Below are 23,612 nucleotides of genomic sequence, written 5' to 3' on the forward strand. Positions count from 1 at the left end.
AAGCTGTAACTTGGTCCTTTTGCATCAAAACTGCGCCTAAACCAATTTTCGAAGCATCCGTGTAGAGAACATACTCTCCTTGCCCCGATGGCATCAATAGAACTGCCGCTGAAGTCAAAGCTTGCTTCAACTTCTCAAAACTCTCTTGGCATTTGGTTCTCCAAATAAATTTTGCATTCTTCTTCGTCAAAGCGGTCAAGAGTATCGCGATAGTAGAGAAACCTTGAATGAAATTTCAGTAATGGCCAACTAGACCCAAGAAACTACGAATCTCGGTTACGCTCTTTGGTACTGGTCACTCTCTAACTGCCTCGACTTTGCTCGGATCAACCTCTACTTCATTTTTAGAAATGATGTGGCCTAATAACGCCACTCTTTCGAGCCAAAACTCGAACTTGGTGAACTTAGAATATAACTTTCTATCTTGTAACAGTTGTAGAGTCGTTCTCAAGTGCTGATTATTCTTCCCTCGACTCTTTGAGTAAATCATAATGTCATCAATGAAGATTATGATGAATTGATACAGATACGACTGAAATATATTATTCATGAGATCCATGAAGATCGCTGGTGCATTGTCAACCCAAATGGCATGACCATAAACTCGTAGTGCCCATATCGAGTCCTAAAATCTGTCTTATGAACATCAGACTCCTTTACCTTTAGCTGATGGTATCCCGAACGGAGATCTATCTTTGAGAAAATCCGATGCTCCTTGCAATTGATCAAATAAGTCTTCGATTCTAGGCAAGGGATACTTATTCTTGATGGTGACTCTATTCAGCTCTCGATAATCAATGCAGAGTCGCATACTTCCATCCTTTTTCTTCACGAATAATACAGGTGTGCCCCACAGAGAACAACTAGGACGAATAAAACCCTTGTCCAGTAATTCTTGGATTTGATCTGTAAGGTCCGGGAAATTTAAACGACGTAACCTGAATGCATGCAATCTAATGTTTTATTTAAAATATGTGTTATTGATTTTTATGCATTTAATGCATGGTTATTGCATGAGTATGATTTATTTCATGATTATTTTAAAGTTTTATGCATTAGAGTTTTAAGTTGCATTCCGCGCTCGATCGAACAACGGAGACCGGGGATTTGTGAGGAAAAATTATTTTTATCACATAATTAATTTTAATTAATTAATATGAGGTGTTTTTTAGGGTGTTTTCAAAAAATGGGTCTTGGTGTGTATTTTTACTCGTCGGGTCGTATCAATATTTTCAAAAACATACCTAAACGAAATATTTTTTGAGAATGTTTTCGGGCTTGTTGGGTTTGTTTTATTGTTTAATGGGCTCAAAACCTCTTATGTTTTTGAAAATATTGATACGACCTAAACGAAATATTTTTTGAGAATGTTTTCGGGCTTGTTGGGTTTGTTTTATTGTTTAATGGGCTCAAAACCTCTTATATTTTTAATTAAGGCTCATTAGCTCACATTTTAATTAATCTAAACTACCCTTAAACAAACCCTAACCCTACATAAAACCTTGTGGCTGCCCCTCCCCTCCATTCAGCAACTTTCACACGTTCTTTCAGCAGTAAGGTTTCGGCTCCTCCATTTTTCTCAAGCAAATTTCTTTCCCGCTTCTCTGGTGCTTCCCCGACCCGCGTTGCTTTGAGTTTGTGAGCCTATAATTATCAAGGCACACTTGTATTTTCATTGAGTCACCTTCATGGAGTTCGTAAACTAGTCAAATCACATAACTAGTCTATAGAGCATCATTGTTGCATCAAGTCATAAAAACTAGGTGTACAACTATAACCATAGACATACTCAATCAATAAATGGTAACCATTTGAAAAGTTCGAGCAATGATAGTTCAATGAACTCATCCTATGAGCACCCATCTGTACATTTAAACATCTTTATTTTCGTACCAATGAAACGTTGTACACGTCATCACAAATGCTAATATCAAGCTCAAACGACCTTTATCTTATTTTAGGCGTGGCTTGATCGACTAGTAATACATTTCAAATATACAGTAGATAACGTGTTTCATGATAGCCATCAAATGTACTATCTCATATTTCATATACTATAGTACATTCAAGCTAACAGATAAATATTTTTTTCCAAAATATTTTATATCATATTAAAGTAAAGACCATCTCTACAGAGATTAGATAAAAAAAACTCTAGCCAACAATTAGTTTACGGGAAACCTACTCTAATAATAATAAAAAAAATGATGTAATTCTTTATCGATTGCCTTGATATAATTTAATTTACTCAATAAAATATATTTTATCAACTGTGGTTGTTTATTTACACTGAATATATTCTAAGTTTTGTTACCATCTAGAAGGGGAAAATTGTTAAAACTACAATTATCTAAGTTTCCGTGATAATAATGCTAAAATCGGATTGACAACATTGTTGTTTATTTAAACTGCATATTCTAAGTTTTGGTGTTTATTTACACTGCATATATCCTAGATTTCGTTTAGTTGATGTTTCTCAAGCCGTGCAGCTGATCTCAACCGTGCTGATACTTGAAACCACCTTGTAGCTCTGTCCAGCTGAAAGTAGCCATATAAATGTCATGTTGTAAAGACATAATTAACTGATCATAATATTACATTTATTTTCTCACTTATGAATATTATATATTTTTAAATTTTGGGTAATCTGTGCCGTCAAATATAATAGAGATATATATCAATCATTTGAAGAATAATACGGTATTTTTTTTTTTACTATATATCCATAGATTTATTTATTTTTTAAAAATAAACAAAAATTTCAACTTAAACAAATACTATATTTGCTTCTCAAGAAATAATTACGATCTGTTTTCCAATAAACATAAGAAGAAGCAAAATAACCGAAAACACCATCAATTCTAAATAAACTAACTTCACCTCCCAATCCAATTAATGAAGGTTTCACGCACATGATGCATTAAACTTGCCCAATTTCGAACACAAATCTTGAAAAAAAAGAGCAAAGAAACCCCAAAAAATAATCCAAAAATCATATATTCAAGAAAACTGAGAGCAAAAATAAGGTTCAGATACAGGTTAAGAACTCAATGCTCGATACTGAATGGTGTTCCGTCCTCGGTGTTTAAGCTTGTTACCGACCAGTAACAGGTAAGGTTTTGTGCATCTGCATGAACCCTTGCCATTGAATAGCATTTTGGATTGATTGTCAATGAATATGCTTCTTGTGTGTAGATACGTAATGGCGTATGACTTCCATTGCCAACTCATGAGCATTCTTATCTTGCAGTCTTGCTAGAGCATCCATGGCTTCAAATGTCTCCTTGTCTGCAAAGAGTTTTAAGTTATGTCGCGATGTTGATAAGGGTATTCCTTCCCATTTATCCACCAGCTCCAAAAGCTTCTCCGTTCCCTGGTCAATAGTTCATTCAGATGCTTGAAATAGCAATCAATTCATATTTAATCAGACAATATCAACAGCAGAGCCAGAGGGTGGCTAGAAAGTGTAGGGCACCACCCCCCAAAACAAAATTTCTCCTTAATTCTTCCAAACTACTTGCATATTTTTATGTATTATATATTATATATATAAAATATGATTTCATTCTCTAAATTTTTTTTCACTTTTTCAACACAAATTTCTTTCTCGGCCACAGTGCAATAAGGGATCAGCAGATTCTTCAAAATGTTTAGAGCTTATGTTGTTTCGTAAACTTGTATTTATCATGACTTACCATGCGAATTGTGAAGTCACCAAATGATTCTTTAGAGAGCCGCTTGCGTTTCCAGTGGTAAAATAGAGGTACAAAAACGTCCTCAAGATTATGAAGCTTAACCTTATCCTTGAATGCTTTTGCTAATGAAGTTTGGTTTGGATTCCCACCGAGCCAAATCTGTACCATAGATGGAGCAGCAGCACTTGTTTATATTAAATAATTTCAATCCATAAAGGAGTCCTAAAACAATGATTTGGTGACTTAGTTTACCTGGTAAGTATTTGGACCGTCACCAACCAACCCGAGCTCAGCCATGTACGGTCTAGCACAACCATTGGGGCAACCTGTTATCCTTATTACCACGGATTCATTATACTTGAGACCAACCTGAAACAAGGATGTTTTTTGTTGACAAGCTTCAGATGACAACTACAATTGTAGCATGTTGTATTGGAGTTTCTGTATATTTCCATTTTGGTATAAGTGGCCAATGTAAGATATTACCTTTTCAAAAACAGCACGAATTCTCTTCAAGATGTCAGGTATTCCTCGTTCAGCTTCTGTAATAGCCAAAGGACAAAGAGGAAAAGCAGGGCATGCCATCGCTGTCAAGTTGAGCGGATCTACAAACCTTGGTTGCTGTTCCAAAAAAAAAAGGTTTATACAGCCTCCTCAGAACTAAAAAAATCAGATTTCTACAAAAGAATAGCAGCATAAACTTCAAAATAAAACCAATGCAAAAAATTCCAATAGAAAAACTTCCCACTCTCCTTGCTCCAGACCCAGATTTCTTTTAAATGAATACTGACTTTTGTCGATCCTTGGGAACATACTAATACATTTGTGAAATCCGAATTACAATGTTCAAATCCAGATTGTGTGACTGAAGCTACTTCGCTCAAGCATTATGAAATTCCCAGAAATCGAGACAAGTAGCCGTCTTTTTGCCAAACACAGCAAGAATACTCTCAAAGGTTAAAGAAAATTATAAAAGCTGAAATTCTGAATATTTTTTACCAGTAGACCACCCTGAGCAAGAGCTGTAGTGATAGGGCGCTTCCATGCTTGCCGGACATCACACAAGATAATATTTTGGTTAGGTGTGATACGCACGTTCAAATTATACTTCTCAATAATTTCCCTTAAAATCGTCTTCATTGTTTCCTTGATACGGCCATTATCCACATGAAGACCACAAAATAAACCACCATCTCCCTGCAAAACAAGCATTTGAACAATCAATTGCAGAAAAAGTCAGTCACATGATACACGGATTAAAAAATTGACATGATGCGGTAAAAAGATGAAAAAGTTTCACGTTAGAGCTTCGTCTCCTACTACTGTCAAGCCAACCTGCTCGTGCCAACCGAGATAGCTTTTAAATTCCCAATCGGGTAACTCATGGCAAGGTTTAAACTTCTTCCCATAGTATTGCTCGACCACACTTCTGAACTTTTCTATCCCCCACGAACTAAGCAAGTATTTCATTCTACTGTACTTTCGATCATCTCTCCGTCCATTTTCTCTTTGAGTAACAGCGATAGCCTTGACTGCATATAATATATCATCTTTCGGCACATAACCCAATGGTTCTGCCAATCGAGGGAAAGTAGATTCCAATCTATGTGTTCTTCCCATCCCACCACCAACCTGCAAATATACAACCACCGAGTCAGAAAATATCAACTGCTACTAATTTTGTGGATAAAAAAACGAAAAAGAAATATATTTACATATATGTTAAAGCCCTGTGGCTCCCCATCAGCATCAGATACAACAACTACTCCAATATCGTTAGTAAAAAGATCCACCGAGTTGTCTGTGGGAACGGTGACTGCAATCTTGAACTTTCTTGGCATGAACTGTGTTCCATATATGGGCTCAGGTGAATTGGGAAAATTTGTACCATGGGAGTTATCATTTCGAGCCTTAACTACTTCTGGGGATTCAGCAGACATGAATTGTTCTCCATCCACCCACGTATCATAATAAAACCCTGACTGTGGAGTTAAAAGTGCAGCAATATCTTCTGCAGTTTTCTGTGCTAAAAGATAATCTTTTCGAAAAAATGGTGCTGCTGGGGCAAGGACATTTCTGTTGAGATCGCCACAAGCACCAAGTGTCGAGCCCATGTTCTTAATGATTGTACTCATGACTATCTTGAGATCTTTTTTCAAAACACCATGGAGCTGAAACGTTTGCCGAGTTGTCAAACGAAGTGTTTGAATCCCAAACTGATCAGCTAGATCATCCATAACCAGATAGAGTTTGTTTGAAACTTTTCCACTCGGGTTCTTCGTACGAAGCATAAACGAATAAGACCTTGTGCCACGTTCATCTCGGTTATACTGTTGATAGCTACCATGGAACTTGATTATTTGTGTAGCAGCTTCATTAATATTTGGAGAATCAGTTAATAACTCCTCATTGAGAGGATATCTTATGAAGTTACTGTGCTCTTTGATGATTTCGACCTTACTGCGTTTAATCTCGACTGAAGCATCTGGTTTAAGAGGCTGCAAAGGAAGTAACAAATTATAATAAATGCATGCATATCAGTTTCACAGAAGTCAAATTGGTTAGATGGAAAGAAACAATTATCAGAAAAAAGCATAGGTAAGATAAGCGAAGTTGGATACACCACATCGAATAAAACTGAGTCCCAGCACAAATATAATCAATAAAATTTGAATTAAAATCATAATTTATAGAAATGTTAACTCTTGCAATACTGAAGCGAGATCATAACATATAAACTAAAATAGTATCTGGGAATTGGCTTGAAGCAAAAAATATAACCAATAAATTGCTCAATACATGAATCAAGATGATCATTTCATCAAATGCAGACTAGAGTCTTGCAATAATGAGAGAGATCATGATATAAATTAAAACAGCATCTAGAAATTAGCTTGCATCGCAATATAGTCTATAAATTGTTCAGTGCGTGAATTAAAATAATCATTCTTCAAATTCAAGAGCACATTACAACAATTTAATACATAGAAAATAATATCAAACGACCAATTGACCATATTGTTAAGAATGAAACTTGGACCTAACTCAACCCCAAAAGATAGCTCAAGGGGGAGGATTGTCCAAGCAATATATACAACTCCCAGGTTATTTATCCTACCGACGTGGGACAATTAACATACCCCTCTCACGTCCAGGAATGAACATCTGGAACGTGGAGTTTACAAATGACCCAATTATGGGCAGAACGGGTGGTCCAACACATAACGGTGGAAGCTGGGCTCTGATACCATATTAAGATTGGAACTTAGACCTAACTCAACCCCAAAAGCTAGTTAAAGAGGGGAGGAATGTCCAATCCCATATATATCTGTCTCAGGTTATCTATCCAACCGACGTTGGACAACTAACACATACCATCGTGACAACAGAAACCATATGATTTTATATGTAAAACATTTTTATGTTTATTGCAATACAGGCAATTACCAAATACTGCACTCCATGCATGAACGAAACATCCACCCTCTCCCCCAACAAAAAAAAATTATAAAAAAAAAAAACTTTATTCGTTAAACTAAAGAGGCATAACTTCCAATCCGTAGTGACAACTGAAAAGAAAAAATCGAATTGCTACCGTGGAAACAGCTTTGACGGCCACAATCGAAGGAGGGGATGATGCGCGAGAAACCTGAGGGAATTTGGTAAGCAGAATCAAAGTGGATGCATTCTTCAAGCCACTGAAGTTTCTAGAAATCTGCATCTTGGGATCCTTGGCTATTGCTGCCCCCCCAAATGACGTCGCCATGCTGGGCTAGGGTTTCGATCGATGGCGAGATATTTTAATTTTCGGTCGAAATGAAATGACGACGACGAACTGGAGGTGATGAGTTTCTCTACGGAATCTGCTTCCGTTGGCATTCCACGCGCTCCATCGACGCCTCTTCGGCACACGCCATCTATTATTTATTAATTAATTAATTAATTAACAGATTCAATATCATTTATAGAAGATCATTGATCAAAATATATATTTTTGGATTAATTTAAAAAATCCTCTAAATTTGGAAGAAATAGTTGAAATTTTTGAACTGCAAATTTCTTCTTAATTTTAAATTTCTCAAAATTTTCTATAAAAAAATTGAATAACTATGTGAATATCATGTATTATTTTCCTTTTTAATTTGATTTTATATTTCACTAGTTTAGTTTTGAAAAAAAAATCTCATTGATTAAAAATTAGAAAAAAAATTTGAAGGTGTTCGAGAAAATAAATGAGAATATTTGGTTAAGCACGGGAAAATAGTGCGCGTGATGTAGACGACACAAGTCGTAGAGTCAAAAGACATAGTAAAAGGAGATATTGGAGAAAGCATCAAAGGGCTTGGTGCAGTGAACCTGGACTTCAGATAGATAATGCTTGCTCAGTCAATTTTTATATTCAAAAAATTTCCGAACGTGTTTTTTGTTTTTGTTTTTAATGTGTATTTATTTAATATTTATATATATAATTAGTTAATTTTATGAATAGTTCGATAATTCAAATTATATATGTCCAGAGTTATATTTATATTAGAATAGATACTTGAACGTGGACAGAACAACTCCAGGTTACATCAGAGAAATATTTCTTTTTGGAATTTTGGGAACCAATTTACAATTTTTTGATGCCAATTCCTAAACTTAGAAACAAAATTTAAAGAATTAATTTTATAATGTATTTACATCAAATGTATACAAGATTTAGTTTCAATTTTAAATTTAAATAATTACAAAGTGAATGTTTATACTAAACATAACAAAGCTGCTTCATTTTTTTTCCTAATTCATCTATAAAATTTAAGCAACAAACTTCCATTTATATTATTAAGTTGTGACTACAAGCTGTTCGATTCCAATTTCATCTTCCTAAACGTGTATCTCATATATTGCATTTAGTTTGTGGCAAAAGGTGAGTAGATCGACTCGAGCCCCGTCAAAACTCGAGCTCGAGTATTTATGAGTCTGAGCTACTCTATATATTATTTAAAAATTTTAAAAATAATTTAAAAACAATTTGAAATCGAGTTTTTCGAGCTCGATTAATTCAATACATTATTGAATTTGTGAGTTTTCTCTTGAAATTTTCTAAGCTTTGCTTTGTACACACAAAAATTAAACTTATCAAAGATTTAATCTTTGTGGTGTTTGTCGATTGTTCTTAGATCGGATCGTCAAAAATGAGTTCATTGAAAGTTGGTTTGACATCTGTTGTTTATCTTCGTGAATATTTGTTGCTAAGTTTTTCGTATCTTAGAGGTTAATATTACAAATCTTTACTTGTTTCAAAAAGATCGAGACAACTCAACGTTCTTTATTTCATTGAATCGATGACGTAACTCTGTTTTTGAGTGTGTTTGCTTTTCATGTTTAAAGAATCACATCATTTAGTATCAGAGCTTTTGGTTCCTTTTTATCCAAATAAGTATCTCGTTTTTACTGTTAAATCTGCGTTAATCTTTCGTTAGTACACAATACAAGAGTTTACAACATTTTTACTGTTCATTAAATTTTAATCCCGAGAAATTTGTTCTTATATTTGTTGTGACTAAACTATATTTAAACTAAGAGTAGGTCTTCTGTGAGACGGTCTCACGAATTTTTATTTGTAAGACAGGTCAACCCTACCGATATTCACAATAAAAAGTAATATTCTTAGCATAATAAGTAATATTTTTCATAGATGACCCAAATAAAATATCTGTCTCACAAAATATGACCCGTGAGACCGTCTCACACAAGTTTTTGCTTTAAACTCATACGAATATATATATATATTAAAAAAGTCACATTAATTTTATGAGGAATCTCTTGGCGAAATTTTATTTGGCACGAAAAAAGATTATTTGATAATTAACATTTTATCCACAATTTGAATATTCTTTCAACATTTTATATTCATCTTTAAAAACATTTTTAAAAAAAAAAAAACAAGAAAGGGGGGAATGCAAAAAAAATGACATCCTCCCTCACATGTATTTTTGATAATGATTGTCCTAAACTGAAACTGTTACCTTGCAATCCCTGAAAGATCACAATAGATTAAACATAATCTAAACATATGCTCGAGTAAATTATAGAGATTATCCGATGTATTTAATAAAAAAATAAAAAATTATGAAACAAAATAATTATTTCATCCAATTTAAGTTACAAAGTTCACATCCCGATCATACATTAGGAAGATTTACAACAATCTCAAACTAGACGTCAAGCTCACGAAACATGACGCTTTACAAGTGAGAAAATACAACACAAGTTGTGAGTTTACGAGATGGTTGATAAGTGCAAAATTTGCACTTGATTTATATTAAATTTCATGTTGAATTATGCTTGTTTCGATAAGAATTATGTGTTTTTGGTTTGTTTTGATTGTCTTTTCAGGAATGGAGAAAAAGAGGACACGAAGCCAAGTGAGCCAAGAAACCAAGTGCACAACCAACCATTATCGGACAAACCTCGCACGCAGCCGCGCGCAATGATATGCAAGGTGATTGACAAAGGTGCGCGCGCGCACAAAGACGAACCTGAAGACCCGAGAGGCGCGTGCGGCCACGCCACATCACGCGCAAGCGCGCGCTCACCAATACAGACGAATGACCAGAGGCTTACGTGCGGCCGCGCGACTTCATGTGCGACCGCGCGCACACATGCACGGGCCAGTGAGCAGAAGGAGCCGCGCCAGAACTTGCGCAACCGCGCGCGCGGCGTCCAGAAAAGTTATAAAATGCGCGCCGCTAGGTCAGAATTGGGGAGGCCGTCATTTGAGAAAGAATTCCATGAGAGATTCAGCTGTCCAGGGAGAAAAAGACACGAGGGAACAATAACAAATACGAAGAACGACGGATCTGGGGACAGAGAAGACACCTCGGATTTGTTATCTGATTCTTTCATCTTTAGTTTCTATTGTGTCGATGTCAAAATATTCAAACATGTTTTGCTTTTATTTAGAATTCGTCATGAACTAATTTTCTGGTCTAGAGAATGACGTAACTTTGTGGACACGATGATTTGACACAGTGGTTTATTTAATTGAATTCCGCTTTTGTTTAATTGTGTTCTCTGTATTCATTTCACTACAATTTACTGGCCATAAATTGTTTGTTGTTCGATTAATTCTATAACTCGGGAGAGGGACTAGGATTATAGATCATTAGAGACGCATCGTTGAATGTTTATAGCGTTCGGAAGGCGTATAAATTTAGCGAGGCTTAGGTAAGAACATCGTTTGTATTTACCGATCAAACGTAAATTTTATTAGGAATAATTGAATCGAAGTTTGATTGATACAGTTATTCGTCACTTGGGAAAGGGGGAATAAAATAATTTAAGTGTTCTTGGCCATTAAATAATTGGAATTCATGAATATAAATTCAACTGAGAATAATTATCGTGGAAACTCTGTGAAATCATTTCTCTAGATATTTTCTCTCATTATTATTTCTCAATTCGGTGATTTAATTAACTCATTGTTTTCAATTAATTCGTTCAAACAAACCAATCTTTTAATTGATTATTCTAAATAAAATTGAGACTATTTTAATTACAAGAATTGATATATATTTTTATACACATCCTCGTGGGATCGATATCTGTACTCTAATCAGTACTAAAACTTGACATCGTGCGCTTTCAAGCATTTAAGAAAACACGCAACAAGTTTTTGGCGCCGTTGCCGGGGAGTGTCAAACTTGAATTTATATCAGTATTGTTACCAATTAGTCTAGATTTTAATTTAGAGCTTTTATTTTTATTTTATTTTATATTGATTAATTTTTTCATTTTTTCCTGCTTGACAGTGTATGCTAAGATCGCAAAACTCAGATTTGCTGATTTTTGACCCGGAGATCGAAAGAACTGCGAGAAAGTTAAGAAAAGCAAGAAGAGAAGAGATCCAAGCAATGGCTGAACATAGAGAAAATGACAGACACATCCCGCCAGAGGCCATTCCTATCAGAGATCACTTCCGACCAGTGCTCAACAATCATTACTCTGGTATTGCAAGATGGACCATCAACGCAAATAATTTTGAGCTAAAGCCTGCTCTAATCAATATGGTTCAGCAAAACCAGTTTGCTGGAACTGCCACTTCTGATCCTCACGTTCACTTGAGGACCTTCTTGGAGATAACGGATACGTTAAAGATTAATAATGTTCCTGATGATATTATTAGACTGCGTTTGTTTCCGTTTTCTCTCAGGGATCAAGCTAGAGGATGGATCCAATCGCTTCCCTTGGGAAGTATCACGACATGCCAGGAGCTGGCGACGAAATTTCTAGCAAAATACTTTCCCCCTGCAAAGTCTGCACAGTTGAAGATTGAGATTAGCACTTTCAGGCAGACAGATTTTGAGCAATTGTACGAGTAATGGGAAAGATACAAGGAGTTGTTGAGAAAGTGCCCGAACCATGGCTTTGAAGACTGGGTGCAAATTGAATTATTCTACAACGGTCTGAATGGGCAAACAAGAGGAACATTGGATGATGCAGCTGGTGGCACGATCTTTGCTAAATCTCCCGAGAAAGCATATGACTTGCTTGAACAGATGACGATAAATAGCTACCAGTGGCCGTCAGAAAGAGCAGGAGTAAAAAAGACAGCTGGAGTTTATGCTGTGGATCCTATTACGTCACTCACTGCTCAGGTATCTGCATTGACCACTCAAATAGCAGCGATGAATAAGGTAAGAACATCAGAAACTGAGAGTCCATCGACTGTCGCTGAAGAACAAGCTCTTCCTGAAGAAGCTCAGTACATCAACAACAGAAATTTTGGAGGATTCGGAGGATATCGAGGTAACCCTCCCCCTAATACTTATCATCCAGGATTAAGAAATCATGAAAATTTTTCTTATGCAAATAATAAAAATATATTGAATCCGCCACCGGGGTTCAATACATCAAAGGGGGAAGGAAATTTGAGGATTTGGTAGGAACATTTGTTGCTGAGTCTGGAAAAAGGATGGCCAGAACTGAGTCTCGTCTAGACAACATGGAGACTCAATGGGAAATATGGGGGCCACAATGAAATCTCCGGAGACACAAATCGGACAGTTGGCCAACGCTTTGAGAGATCAGAACAGGGGTCAATTTCCTAGTAACACGGAGGTTAACCCAAAAGAACAGTGCAAGGCAGTCACTTTGAGGAGTGGAAAAGAGTTAGAGGTGCAAAGTTCCAAGTAGGGAATGGACAAGGAGAAGACAGTTGAAGAGGGTGAGTTTGAGGATGAAAAAGAAGAAAAAATCAAAAGCCCAATGCCGAAGTTGAAGTCGAACAACCTCATGTATTTCAGCCGACTCTTCCATATCCGCAGAGGTTCAAAAAGAAGAAATTGGATGATCAGTTTGCAAAATTTTTGGAGATCTTTAAGAAGATATACATCAACATACCATTTGCTGATGCTTTGGAGCAAATGCCGAATTATGCAAAATTTATTAAAGATGTGATGTCTAAGAAGAGGAAGTTGCAGGATTTTGAGACTGTGAAACTGACTGAATAATGTAGCGTCATCCTGCAAAAGAAACTACCACAGAAATTAAAAGATCCAGGGAGTTTTACTATTCTTTGCTTTATTGGTGGTTCTAAATGTAGTAAAGCTTTATGTGATTTAGGAGCAAATATTAATTTGATGCCATTTTCTATTTACAGGGATCTGGAGCTTGGAGAAGTCAAACCTACCACTATCACCTTACAGCTTGCGGACAGAAGTCTCACATATCCACGTGGGATCGTCGAAGATGTACTGGTAAAAATGGATAAATTTATTTTTCCTGCTGACTTTGTGATTTTAGATATGGAAGAGGATCATGATGCTCCATTAATCTTTGGGAGACCGTTTCTAGCAAATGGAAGGGCATTGATAGATGAGCACAAGGGTGAACTTACCATGAGAGTTGGCGGAGAAGCAGCCTTTTTTAACATCTATCACTCCATGAAGGGATCGAATGAGGTAAGCACTTGTAAGAGCATTGATATTATAGACTCATGTATGTGTCTTGAATGTGCAGGAACTAGGGATCCTTTGGAGAGCTGCTTGATAAGCGCTGCAGGAACTGTTGATGAAGACAATTGGGAAGTGAAAGAGCAGTTGTTGGCTCTTGACGCATCACAGAAAGAAAGAAAAACGGATGCACCGCTTGAGGAATTGGAGGTACATGAGCAAACAAAGGTAATACCACCTTCCCCTGATTTGAAGGAGCTGCCAAGTCACCTTTGCTATGCATTTTTAGGTGAAAAGTCGACGTATCCGGTAATCATCTCTTCCTCTCTTACTTGTACTGAAAAAGATAAATTATTGAGATTATTGAGGAAATTTAAAACTGCTTTAGGATGGTCGATTTCTGATATTAAGGGAATTAGCCCTACTATATGCATGCATCAAATTTTGATGGAGGAGTCATATACTCCTTCTGTGGATCACCAGAGGAGATTGAATCCAGCAATGAAAGAGGTTGTGAAAAATGAGGTACTGAAATTACTGAATGCTGGTGTAATTTATGCTATTTCTGATAGTAGTTGGGTATCTCATGTACAAGTTGTGCCTAAAAAGGGTGGGATAACTGTAGTTAGAAACGAAAATGATGAAATGATATCTACTCGTACTGTAACTGGTTGGCGAGTATGTATTGATTATAGAAAGTTGAACAATGCTACACGTAAAGATCATTTTCCACTGCCTTTTATTGATCAAATGCTTGATAGACTTGTTGGCTATTGTCATTATTGCTTTTTAGATGGTTATTCAGGGTATAACCAAATTGCTATAGCGCCAGAAGATCAGGAGAAGACTACTTTCACGTGTCCCTATGGCACGTTTGCTTTTAGGAGAATGCCGTTTGGGCTATGCAATGCACCTGCCACTTTCCAGAGGTGCATGATGGTCATATTTGCATATATGGTGGAGAAAATAATGGAAGTCTTCATGGATGACTTTTCGGTATTTGGTTCGTCGTTTCATCATTGTTTACATAACATGTCCCTTATTTTGCAGAGATGTCAAGATAAGAACTTAGTTCTTAATTGGGAGAAGTGTCACTTTATGGTCCAAGAGGGTATTGTTCTTGGACATAAAGTGTCTTCTAAGGGATTAGAGGTGGACGAGCTAAAGTCGTCGCAATCGAAAAACTTCCCCCACCAAGGAACATCAAGGGAATAAGGAGCTTTCTAGGACATGCGGGGTTTTATCGTAGATTTATTAGAGATTTTTCTAAGATTACTAAACCCCTGTGTAACTTTCTTGAAAAAGAGTCGAATTTTATATTTGATGATGATTGTTTGCAGGCATTCGAGAAGATCAAAATGGCATTGGTGACTGCACCGATCATGATAGTGCCGGACTGGAAGGAGTCTTTTGAGCTAATGTGTGATGCAAGTGATTATACCGTGGGCGCTGTATTAGGCCAAAGAAGGGAAAAGATGTTTAGGGCAATTTACTACGCAAGCCGCACAATGGATGCTGCACAACAAAATTACACTACAACTGAGAAAGAAATGCTTGCAGTAGTGTTTGCTTTCGACAAATTCAGGCCTTATTTGATTGGAACAAAGGTAATCGTTTTCACAGACCATGCAGCTATTCGCTACATGTTCGTCAAGAAGGATGCAAAACCACGCTTGATAAGGTGGATTTTGCTATTACAAGAATTTGACTTTGAGGTCGAGGATAAAAAGGGTAGTGAGAATCAAGTTGCGGACCATTTGTCGAGGCTTGAGCTTGAGGATGAGAAAGAGGAGGGAGCCATACAAGAAACATTCCCAGATGAACAACTTTTTGAGGTAAGTTCTGTACTTCCTTGGTTTGCTGATATTGCTAATTTTTTGTCTTGCGGCACCCTCCCCCCAGATTTGAGCTATCATCAGAAGAAGAAATTCGTCCATGATATCAAGTTCTATTACTGGGATCATCCATTTGTATATAAGAGATGTGATGACCAAGTGATTAGGAGATGCGTGGAGGGTATCGAAGCTCAACAAATTTTGGAGAAGTGTCATTCTTCAGAATATGGTGGACATTTTGGAGCATCACGAACAACAGCTAAGGTATTGCAATCTGGTTTTTATTGGCCTAGTTTGTTTAAGGATTGTTATACCTTAGTAAAGTCATGTGATAGGTGCCAGATGTTAGAAAACATATCTAGGCGTCATGAATTACCACTGACAAATGTCTTGGAAGTGGAACTTTTTGATGTTTGGGGCATAGATTTCATGGGACCCTTTCCCCCTTCTTTTGGTAATTCTTATATTTTATTAGCTGTTGATTATGTGTCGAAATGGGTGGAAGCAATCGCCACCAATACTAATGACTCTCATGTTGTAGCAAAATTTGTGCATAAGAACATCTTCACCAGGTTTGGAATACCGAGAGCCATCATAAGTGACGAAGGTACGCATTTTTGCAATAGAATTTTCAACTCACTTTTGGCTAAATACAATGTGAAGAACAAAGTTGCACTAGCATATCATCCTCAGTCGAATGGACAAGCTGAAGTATCCAACCGGGAAATTAAGCAAATACTGGAAAAGACTGTCAACACCAACCGGAGGGATTGGCCTATGAAGTTGGATGATGCGTTATGGGCTTATCGGACTGCATTCAAGACGCCTATTGGGATGTCTCCCTATAGGCTAGTATTTGGGAAAGCATGTCATCTGCCGTTGGAGTTGGAGAATAGAACATTTTGGGCAGTGAAAAAATTAAATTTTGATCTGAAAGCTTCTGGCGACGTTAGAAAACTGCAGTTGATCGAGATGGATGAGTTCCGAAATGACGCATATGAGAATGCCAAGATCTACAAAGAGCAAACTAAGAAGTGGCATGACAAAATCATTGTCCGAAGGGAGCTCAAACCAGGAAAACAAGTACTACTGTTCAACTCTCGTCTGAAGTTATTCTCTGGTAAGCTAAAGTCGCGTTGGTCAGGGCCATTTGTTGTGGAAACGGTGTCTCCTTATGGGGCTATCGAGCTAAAGTGCAGCGATGGGAGAACCTTCAAGGTGAATGGACAGCGGGTTAAGCCGTACTATGAGACTGAAGTAAGGAATATCGACAGTGTCAAGTTGAGCGAACCAAACTGATCAGACTGGTGACAGTCAGGCTGACGACGTTAAACCAAGCGCTGTGTGGGAGGCAACCCACAATGATTTTTTTTTCGCATTCAATTTGTTTACTTTAATTCATTTTAATCTTTTATTTGTTGCTTTTAATTATTTTCATTCGCGTATTGATTTCAATTGCTTTAATTCTTGCAGGTGTGATTTTTTATTTTAAAAAAAAAGGTGTACAGACGCATGCGCACCACCGCACGACTTCTCGCGCAGCAGCGCGCTCGGAACCAGTGGGCAGGCGCAGACCCGCGCGCGCGGCCGCGCCATTTCCCGCGCTACCGCGCGCACCTCATCATCGAGTGACGAATAGAAGCAAGCGCGCGGCTGCGCCACTTTACGCGCGACCGCGCGGGCTCAATTATTGGCAGAGAACAGAACCGCGCGCGGCCGTGCCACTTCTCGCGCGACTGCGCGTGCCACGTGCAGCTCCCCATTTAAAACCCTATCTCACAATTTCATACAAACACATATTCTCCTCCCCTCAAAACAGCAGCCTCCCTCAAATCCTCTCCACACAAACTCTTCTCTCAAATATTCCTCTCCCCCACAACTTCCATCCAACTCCTTCTCTCACAAACAACCTTCACACAACCCATCTCCTACAACTACCTACAATCCACCGCATCTGCCGCTCAGGCAAGCCGCCGCCGCCACCGCTCAGGCAAGCCACCGCCGCCACCGCCTTCTACCCCCGAGAGTCTTCTACGGTTAATCTCCTACACTCAAGGGTACCGTTTCTTCTACATTGTTATTGTGTGGGGATATTTTTGAGATTTCAAGCAATTGTTGGTGGCATTGTGTCTATATTTGTTGATTATAAGTGTGGGTATTGTTGAAAATTATGCCGCCTAGAAAGAGATCGAAGGATGTGGCTTCCTCTTCTCGTTCCTACGATGCTCATAAATTTTGGAACGAGGAAGCCTTCCGAGTTTACGAGAGCACTATGTCTAGGTCGATTATTAAAGAAAGAGGGATAGATATGACATACATTAACTGTGTTGTAATTGAGGAAGTTGTGCAAAGGGGGTGGGTAGATATAGCACAATCACCGCCAGATGCAGTTATATCTGTAGTCCGGGAATTCTATGCTAATCTGATAATCAAACACGAGGAATACGGGGTTTTGGTACGAGGGCAACTGGTCTATTTCGATTCGGCAACCATTAATGCTATTTATAATCTGCCGATTTTTGAAAATGACGAGTATACTGCTTTGATTACTGGGACTATGGATTATGATGCGATTCTCAGGACCTTATGCATCGAGGGTGCAGAGTGGCGCTTGAATCAGGGCTCCCCAGTTACTCTGAAGAAATCTGACTTACGCCGTGACCCACGCAGTTGGGCATCTTTTATTCTCTCACGAATCATGCACTCCTCACATCAGACAGAAATTACAAAGGATAAAGTGGCGTTGATTTACGCCATAATGACTGGGAAAACCGTGGATCTTGGGAAGCTCATTCACAGTTATATCATGCGTGCTGGTACGGGACTCATGAACGTCAGCCTTCCTTGTGCACATACTATCACTGCCTTATGTCTTCATGCTGGTGTGCAATGGGGCGTAGATGAACAGGTCTTGAAAGCCAAGGGCCCAATCACGGTATATGAAGCACACCGTTTGCGTTTTGGAAGCGAGTTAGAACGACAAGAGGCTAGGGCAGAGTTCAACCAGAGGGCCAGAGATCGCCAACCGCCGCCACCACCATCGATCCCTCGTTCCAGTTTGCGAGACAGGATGTTCCGAATGGAACAAGATACGCGGGCGCAGCGCAGAGAGCTGGCCGAACACCGACACACTACAAATACCTTCATGTCTTTTATGATGGACTTTACATCGGTGCTCGCCCAGCGTTTTCCACCCATGGGACCCAAGGATGCTCCCTTTCCACCACATCCAGTGTGGCCACCACAGTACCCACCACCAAATCTATCATCGCCACAGCCCATGGACGATGATGCTGACGATACCGGGAACGACGACTCGAGCCCCGAGTTCTGACACTCGGGAGCGAGGTATGTGTTGTCATGTTCTTTATTTCTATACGTTGAGGACAATGCATACTTTAAGTTTGGGGGGAGGTTTAGAATTTTTTTCTGCAATTTTTTTTATTATTGCTCAGTAGTTATGTTGATTTTTTATTGCATGCTAGATTTGTTAGGTAGATTCATGGATAAGTAAAATGGGTGACCGATGATGAAAACTGAATTGAGATCCTGAAATATATGTGTGTTCATGATAACTTAGGAGTCACAATTATTCTGCACTGTCGTGTTTGTTGATACTATCATTGCTTAGAGACAAGTTGCATGCATGTGATGCTAAATAGATGAGGGAGATCTGATTCTTGGTAATCTTGCATGACATTGATTGACACTTTTACAAACACATAGATGATCTAGGCAATTTTGTTCTCAGTATATTTGGGCTTGTTTTCATTGTTTATTGTCCATTGTTAGCCTATTGAGCCTCGAGTTGATTGAGATGCTTGATTTTTCTTTGTGCACCTATCTCATATATCATTGTTTGATTGAAAATGGCATGTGATTGGTTTGTATGAGTTGACTAATGGATTGACGGTAATCTAGAACTTGGTTGAGCACTTTTCGAGGAAATACGGATAATGTGTGGCATATGAATGATTTAGGCGATCTTTGGAACCGTTGAGCCTACGAGCCTACCAAATGAACATGAAATATCCCTAGTGTCCCATTTTTGAGCTTACTAAAAATCAAGTGGTGTGTGTCAATGACATACAATTAGCCCCCACTTGTATTTATTCTATATCCCACAGCAACTACCAAATGAAGATTATACACTTATTTTCCTACCTGATTTTGAGAGAAATAAATTCATTGGTGTTGTAATGATTCAAACACTCCTTGAAAAAAGAAAAATTGAAGTGTGCAAAAAGGAGTTGAAAATAGACAGAAAAGAAGGAGAAGAAAAACAATCAAAGGAATGAATCAAGAGTGGTGAAGAAGAAAAAAAAATTGGAAAATGGAGGATATGATTGGGAAGAAAACAATAAAGAGACATTGAATGAAATGACAGTGAAAATGATAAAGATTTGATTATTTCTCTCAAATTTTGATTTCCATACCCTTTATTGTAGTCGTGAGCCGTGGCCTAACATTACAAGCTTACAAAACCTATTAACCTTGTCACATTTATCCAATATACTAGTGGAGAAAAGTTGTTCAAGTCAAACCTATGGATACCTGAAAAACATTGTCAACGAGTATAGACTTTAATCACTTGCGTGCAAGCATCTCATTTTGTGATTCATCTTTGGCATACTTGTGTTGACCATCTTTCGAGCCAAATAATCACCGAAAAGTCCTATGTGATCTGTGAATGCAAATTTATATTTTGATGAAGTGTGAGTTGAACTGAACTAAGGATTTCTTGATTCTGTAAGGCGAATGGGCATTACAACTCTATTCAAGCATTCGATGGGGCAAACGAACATTGACATATCACACACACACGTGACTCTTGGGAAATCGTGAATTACATGAATGGCTTGCAAAACTAATTCCAGATGTTCTCGATGTTCCTCTACATTTCGTGAGTAAATTAAAATATCATCTATAAACACAATCACGAACCTGTCTAAGAATGGCTTGAAAATTCTGTTCATTAGATCCATAAATGCAGCCGGTGCATTCGTTAGTCCAAATGGCATTACAAGAAATTCATAATGCTTGTACCTGGTTCGGAAGGCAGTCTTTGAGATATCATCTGATTTAACTTTTAATTGATGATAGCCTAATCGTAAATCAATCTTCGAAAAGATAGCAGCTCCTTGTAATTTATCAAACAAATCATCAATTCTGGGGAGTGGATATTTTTTTTTAATCGTCACTTTGTTCAACTCCCAATAATCAATACACAAACGAAGAGTATCGTCTTTCTTTTTCACAAACAAAACAAGTGCACCCCACGGTGAAAAGCTCGGTCTAATAAACCATTTATCAAGCAACTCCTGTAACTGTTCTTTCAATTCTTCATTTCTGTAGGAGCTATTCGATAAGGATCTTTTGAGATCGGATGAGTTCCTGCCACAACATCAATTACAAATTCGATCTCTCTATCTGGGGGTAAGCCTGTTACATCATCAGAAAATACTTCTGGAAATTCACAAACAACATCTGTATCTTTTAATTCACGAACAGGTGGATCACTAGTTAACACAGATGCTAAATATCCTTGACACCCCTTTTGTAGTAATTTACAAGCCTTCATACAAGAAATTATCCGAAGAGGTAAGGATATACTTGCACTTGCTACGGTGAATGGTTCAGCTCCTATTGGTGCAAACTTGATCATCTTTATGCCACAATCAATATTAACTCTGTACTTCGAGAGCCAATCCATTCCCAATATGACATCAAAATCGGTTATTTTCAAAACAATCAATTCAGCATACATCTGATGACCTTGGACATATATTGGACATCCTCGCACAATCTGATCTGTCTGTAATTCTTGCCCGGAAGGTAAGGCTATGGCGAGTTGTGTCTCTATTGTACTTGCTGTAATGCCCAGTCTCTTTACAAATGATTCCGAAATAAAGGAATGCGTGGCTCTTGAATCTAGTAAAGCAATAGCAGTGATACCAGAAATCAAGAACATACCAATAATCATCGATGTATCTACATCCATTTCCTCTTTGGTCATCGAGAGGAAAGGATGTTCTTGTACTTGCTGTAATGCCCAGTTCTTCCTATAGGATGTTCTTGTGATGTTCTTCCTATCTGCATCCACTTCCTATATGATGTTCTTGTGTTGGATAACTAAGTTCATACTTCAATTTGATGAAAGAAAGGATGAAAAAGCTGATGGTAAGTGTTTTCTAGGTTTTTCTCTCGAGTCTTACCCTGGAAGAAACTGATATATTTGTGAAGAGGTGCAGAAAAGTCGAAGCTTATCTCCTTAAATACACAGCGGCGCTCGGGCGGTAACATTTTACCGCCCGGGCGCGGAACATTCTGCCCGAAAGATAAAATTTTGGTGCACCGGCGCTCGGGCGGTTATTTTCTACCGCTCGGGCGCCAAACTCTCTGGAAAAATACTGAACTTGCAAAGCACCGGCGCTCGGTCGGTAAAATCTTACCGCTCGGGCGCCACCTGTTCTGCCTCTGCGCACTACTTCGTCAAAGATCGCTCCGGAAACGTCTCTTCCGTTCATAATCTGAAAAAATGGTAAACTACAAAGTTGTAGCCCTATGTCTTGGCTTGAATCCTCAACTTGTTTTAGGTCATTTGGAGGTCTGAGTAAAAAGTTATGCCCATTCTCCTAACATGTGTCAGTGAGGGAATGACGGTATACACGACACACTTCGGGGCACTTTTGGCTTGTCTTCCACAATGATTTGGACAAAACCCAGAACGTGAAAGTTGTAGCGTTATATCTTATCTTTCTAATGGTTAAGGCCTCACACAATTCGGATCAATATTCAAATTATTATGCTAAAACCCGTACGAACTACCATATTTACATCTCATTTCCCACAAATTCCATTACACTACCATCACCTACACATCTTACTATAACTATTTAGTCATATATTCATTCTCAATATACCATGGACCACGTAAAAGTCATGTTCAATCTCAATATTGATACCTCAACCAATATGTAAAACATAATGAGCTAAATAACTATCTATAATGACATAAACGTATTACTAATCATTTGTACGAGTAACCGGGCATTTCAAAAACCATAACTCCCATGCTCGAGCCCTCACGCACGCACACGGCCTTCACGACTCCAGCATCTCTTCCATCCAACCAGTCCTTCACTGACCCATATTAGGCCTACCCCGGGACCATAAGACCCCGCCTAGACCCTAGCCATGAGCCATGGTCCGGCCTACAACCAAAGCCGACACCACAAAAGCCGCGACCACCCTTATGCGGGCGATGATGCCTTCTTTGACTCCTACTGCACCAGCGGCCTTTCGGCCCATCCTGAACCATCTAATGACACCTAAACACATCCTTTAACATGACCATATGTAGCAGCAAACCATAAGATCGTTCCAGCGAAGACGACGATAAAAAAACTCAAGAAAACGAAGGAGTTCATGCATATTATATATCGAAACGAGTTTTAATAACTTTATAGTATAAATATAATCAAAGCGATGTGTTTTCATGCATAATTTGTATCAAACTACAGTATATAACATGATCGATGAGTAAAAGAAATGTAAAAACGCGAGAAATATCGAAAAATGAGCACAGGGTAGGACGGAGGCCGAACAAAGATGGTTTGCTGCATTTTATGGCTTGAAAAGAGACTAAATTTATCAAGGAATATTGTGTGATAATTGCCCTATGTTGCTGCTATGAGAAAATCGAAAAACCCAAGCCCTAGCCTTGAAGGAGTTCTCGGCCAAGTGTGTGTAGTGTGTTTTAGCGTGTGTATGTGTGTGTGTTGTGTGTGTAGCGTGGGTTTTGAATGAAGTGCGGGTGGGACTCTTACCTCTTATTTAAATAAAATAATAGCTAGGTAATTAGGTTAATTAATCAAGTTTTTAAATTATTAGTTAAGTCCTCCGACTTTTAAAATTTTCCAAATTATGAGTTCTACAAACTTTAAATTCTACGCATAATTAAATATTACTTAATTTTATTAATTAAGTCATAAAAAATTATTAAAATATTGTATTTCGAGTGGAAGTATTTAAATATCTTATTTTCGAAACTTGCTAATTAAGATGTTAACGTCTCTATTTCACTCGATAAATTAAATTTAGCTCTTGATTGCTAAAATTCATAAATCTTTTAAATCCCTCTT

The 23,612-nt window shown here is 38.0% G+C and overlaps 2 protein-coding genes across 2 annotated transcripts; both read right to left on the reverse strand.

Annotated features, from left to right (window-relative positions):
- Positions 1-2,859: 2,859 nt before the first annotated feature.
- LOC142543123 (sulfite reductase 1 [ferredoxin], chloroplastic-like) lies at positions 2,860-7,583 on the reverse strand. The gene is made up of 8 exons (XM_075650175.1): positions 7,291-7,583; positions 5,411-6,193; positions 5,031-5,327; positions 4,695-4,892; positions 4,182-4,316; positions 3,948-4,064; positions 3,696-3,854; positions 2,860-3,373 (listed from the first exon to the last, which is right to left on the reverse strand). Exons 1-8 carry the CDS (start codon positions 7,459-7,461, stop codon positions 3,170-3,172), a joined length of 2,064 nt encoding a protein of 687 aa, XP_075506290.1. The 5' UTR covers positions 7,462-7,583; the 3' UTR covers positions 2,860-3,169.
- Positions 7,584-20,803: 13,220 nt separating this feature from the next.
- On the reverse strand, positions 20,804-21,469 carry LOC142541853 (uncharacterized). Its single transcript, XM_075648306.1, has one exon. It carries the CDS (start codon positions 21,467-21,469, stop codon positions 20,804-20,806), a length of 666 nt encoding a protein of 221 aa, XP_075504421.1.
- Positions 21,470-23,612: the final 2,143 nt, after the last annotated feature.

The sequence above is a fragment of the Primulina tabacum genome, chromosome 4 (genome assembly GCF_025594145.1).
Source record: "Primulina tabacum isolate GXHZ01 chromosome 4, ASM2559414v2, whole genome shotgun sequence".
NCBI lineage: Eukaryota > Viridiplantae > Streptophyta > Magnoliopsida > Lamiales > Gesneriaceae > Primulina > Primulina tabacum.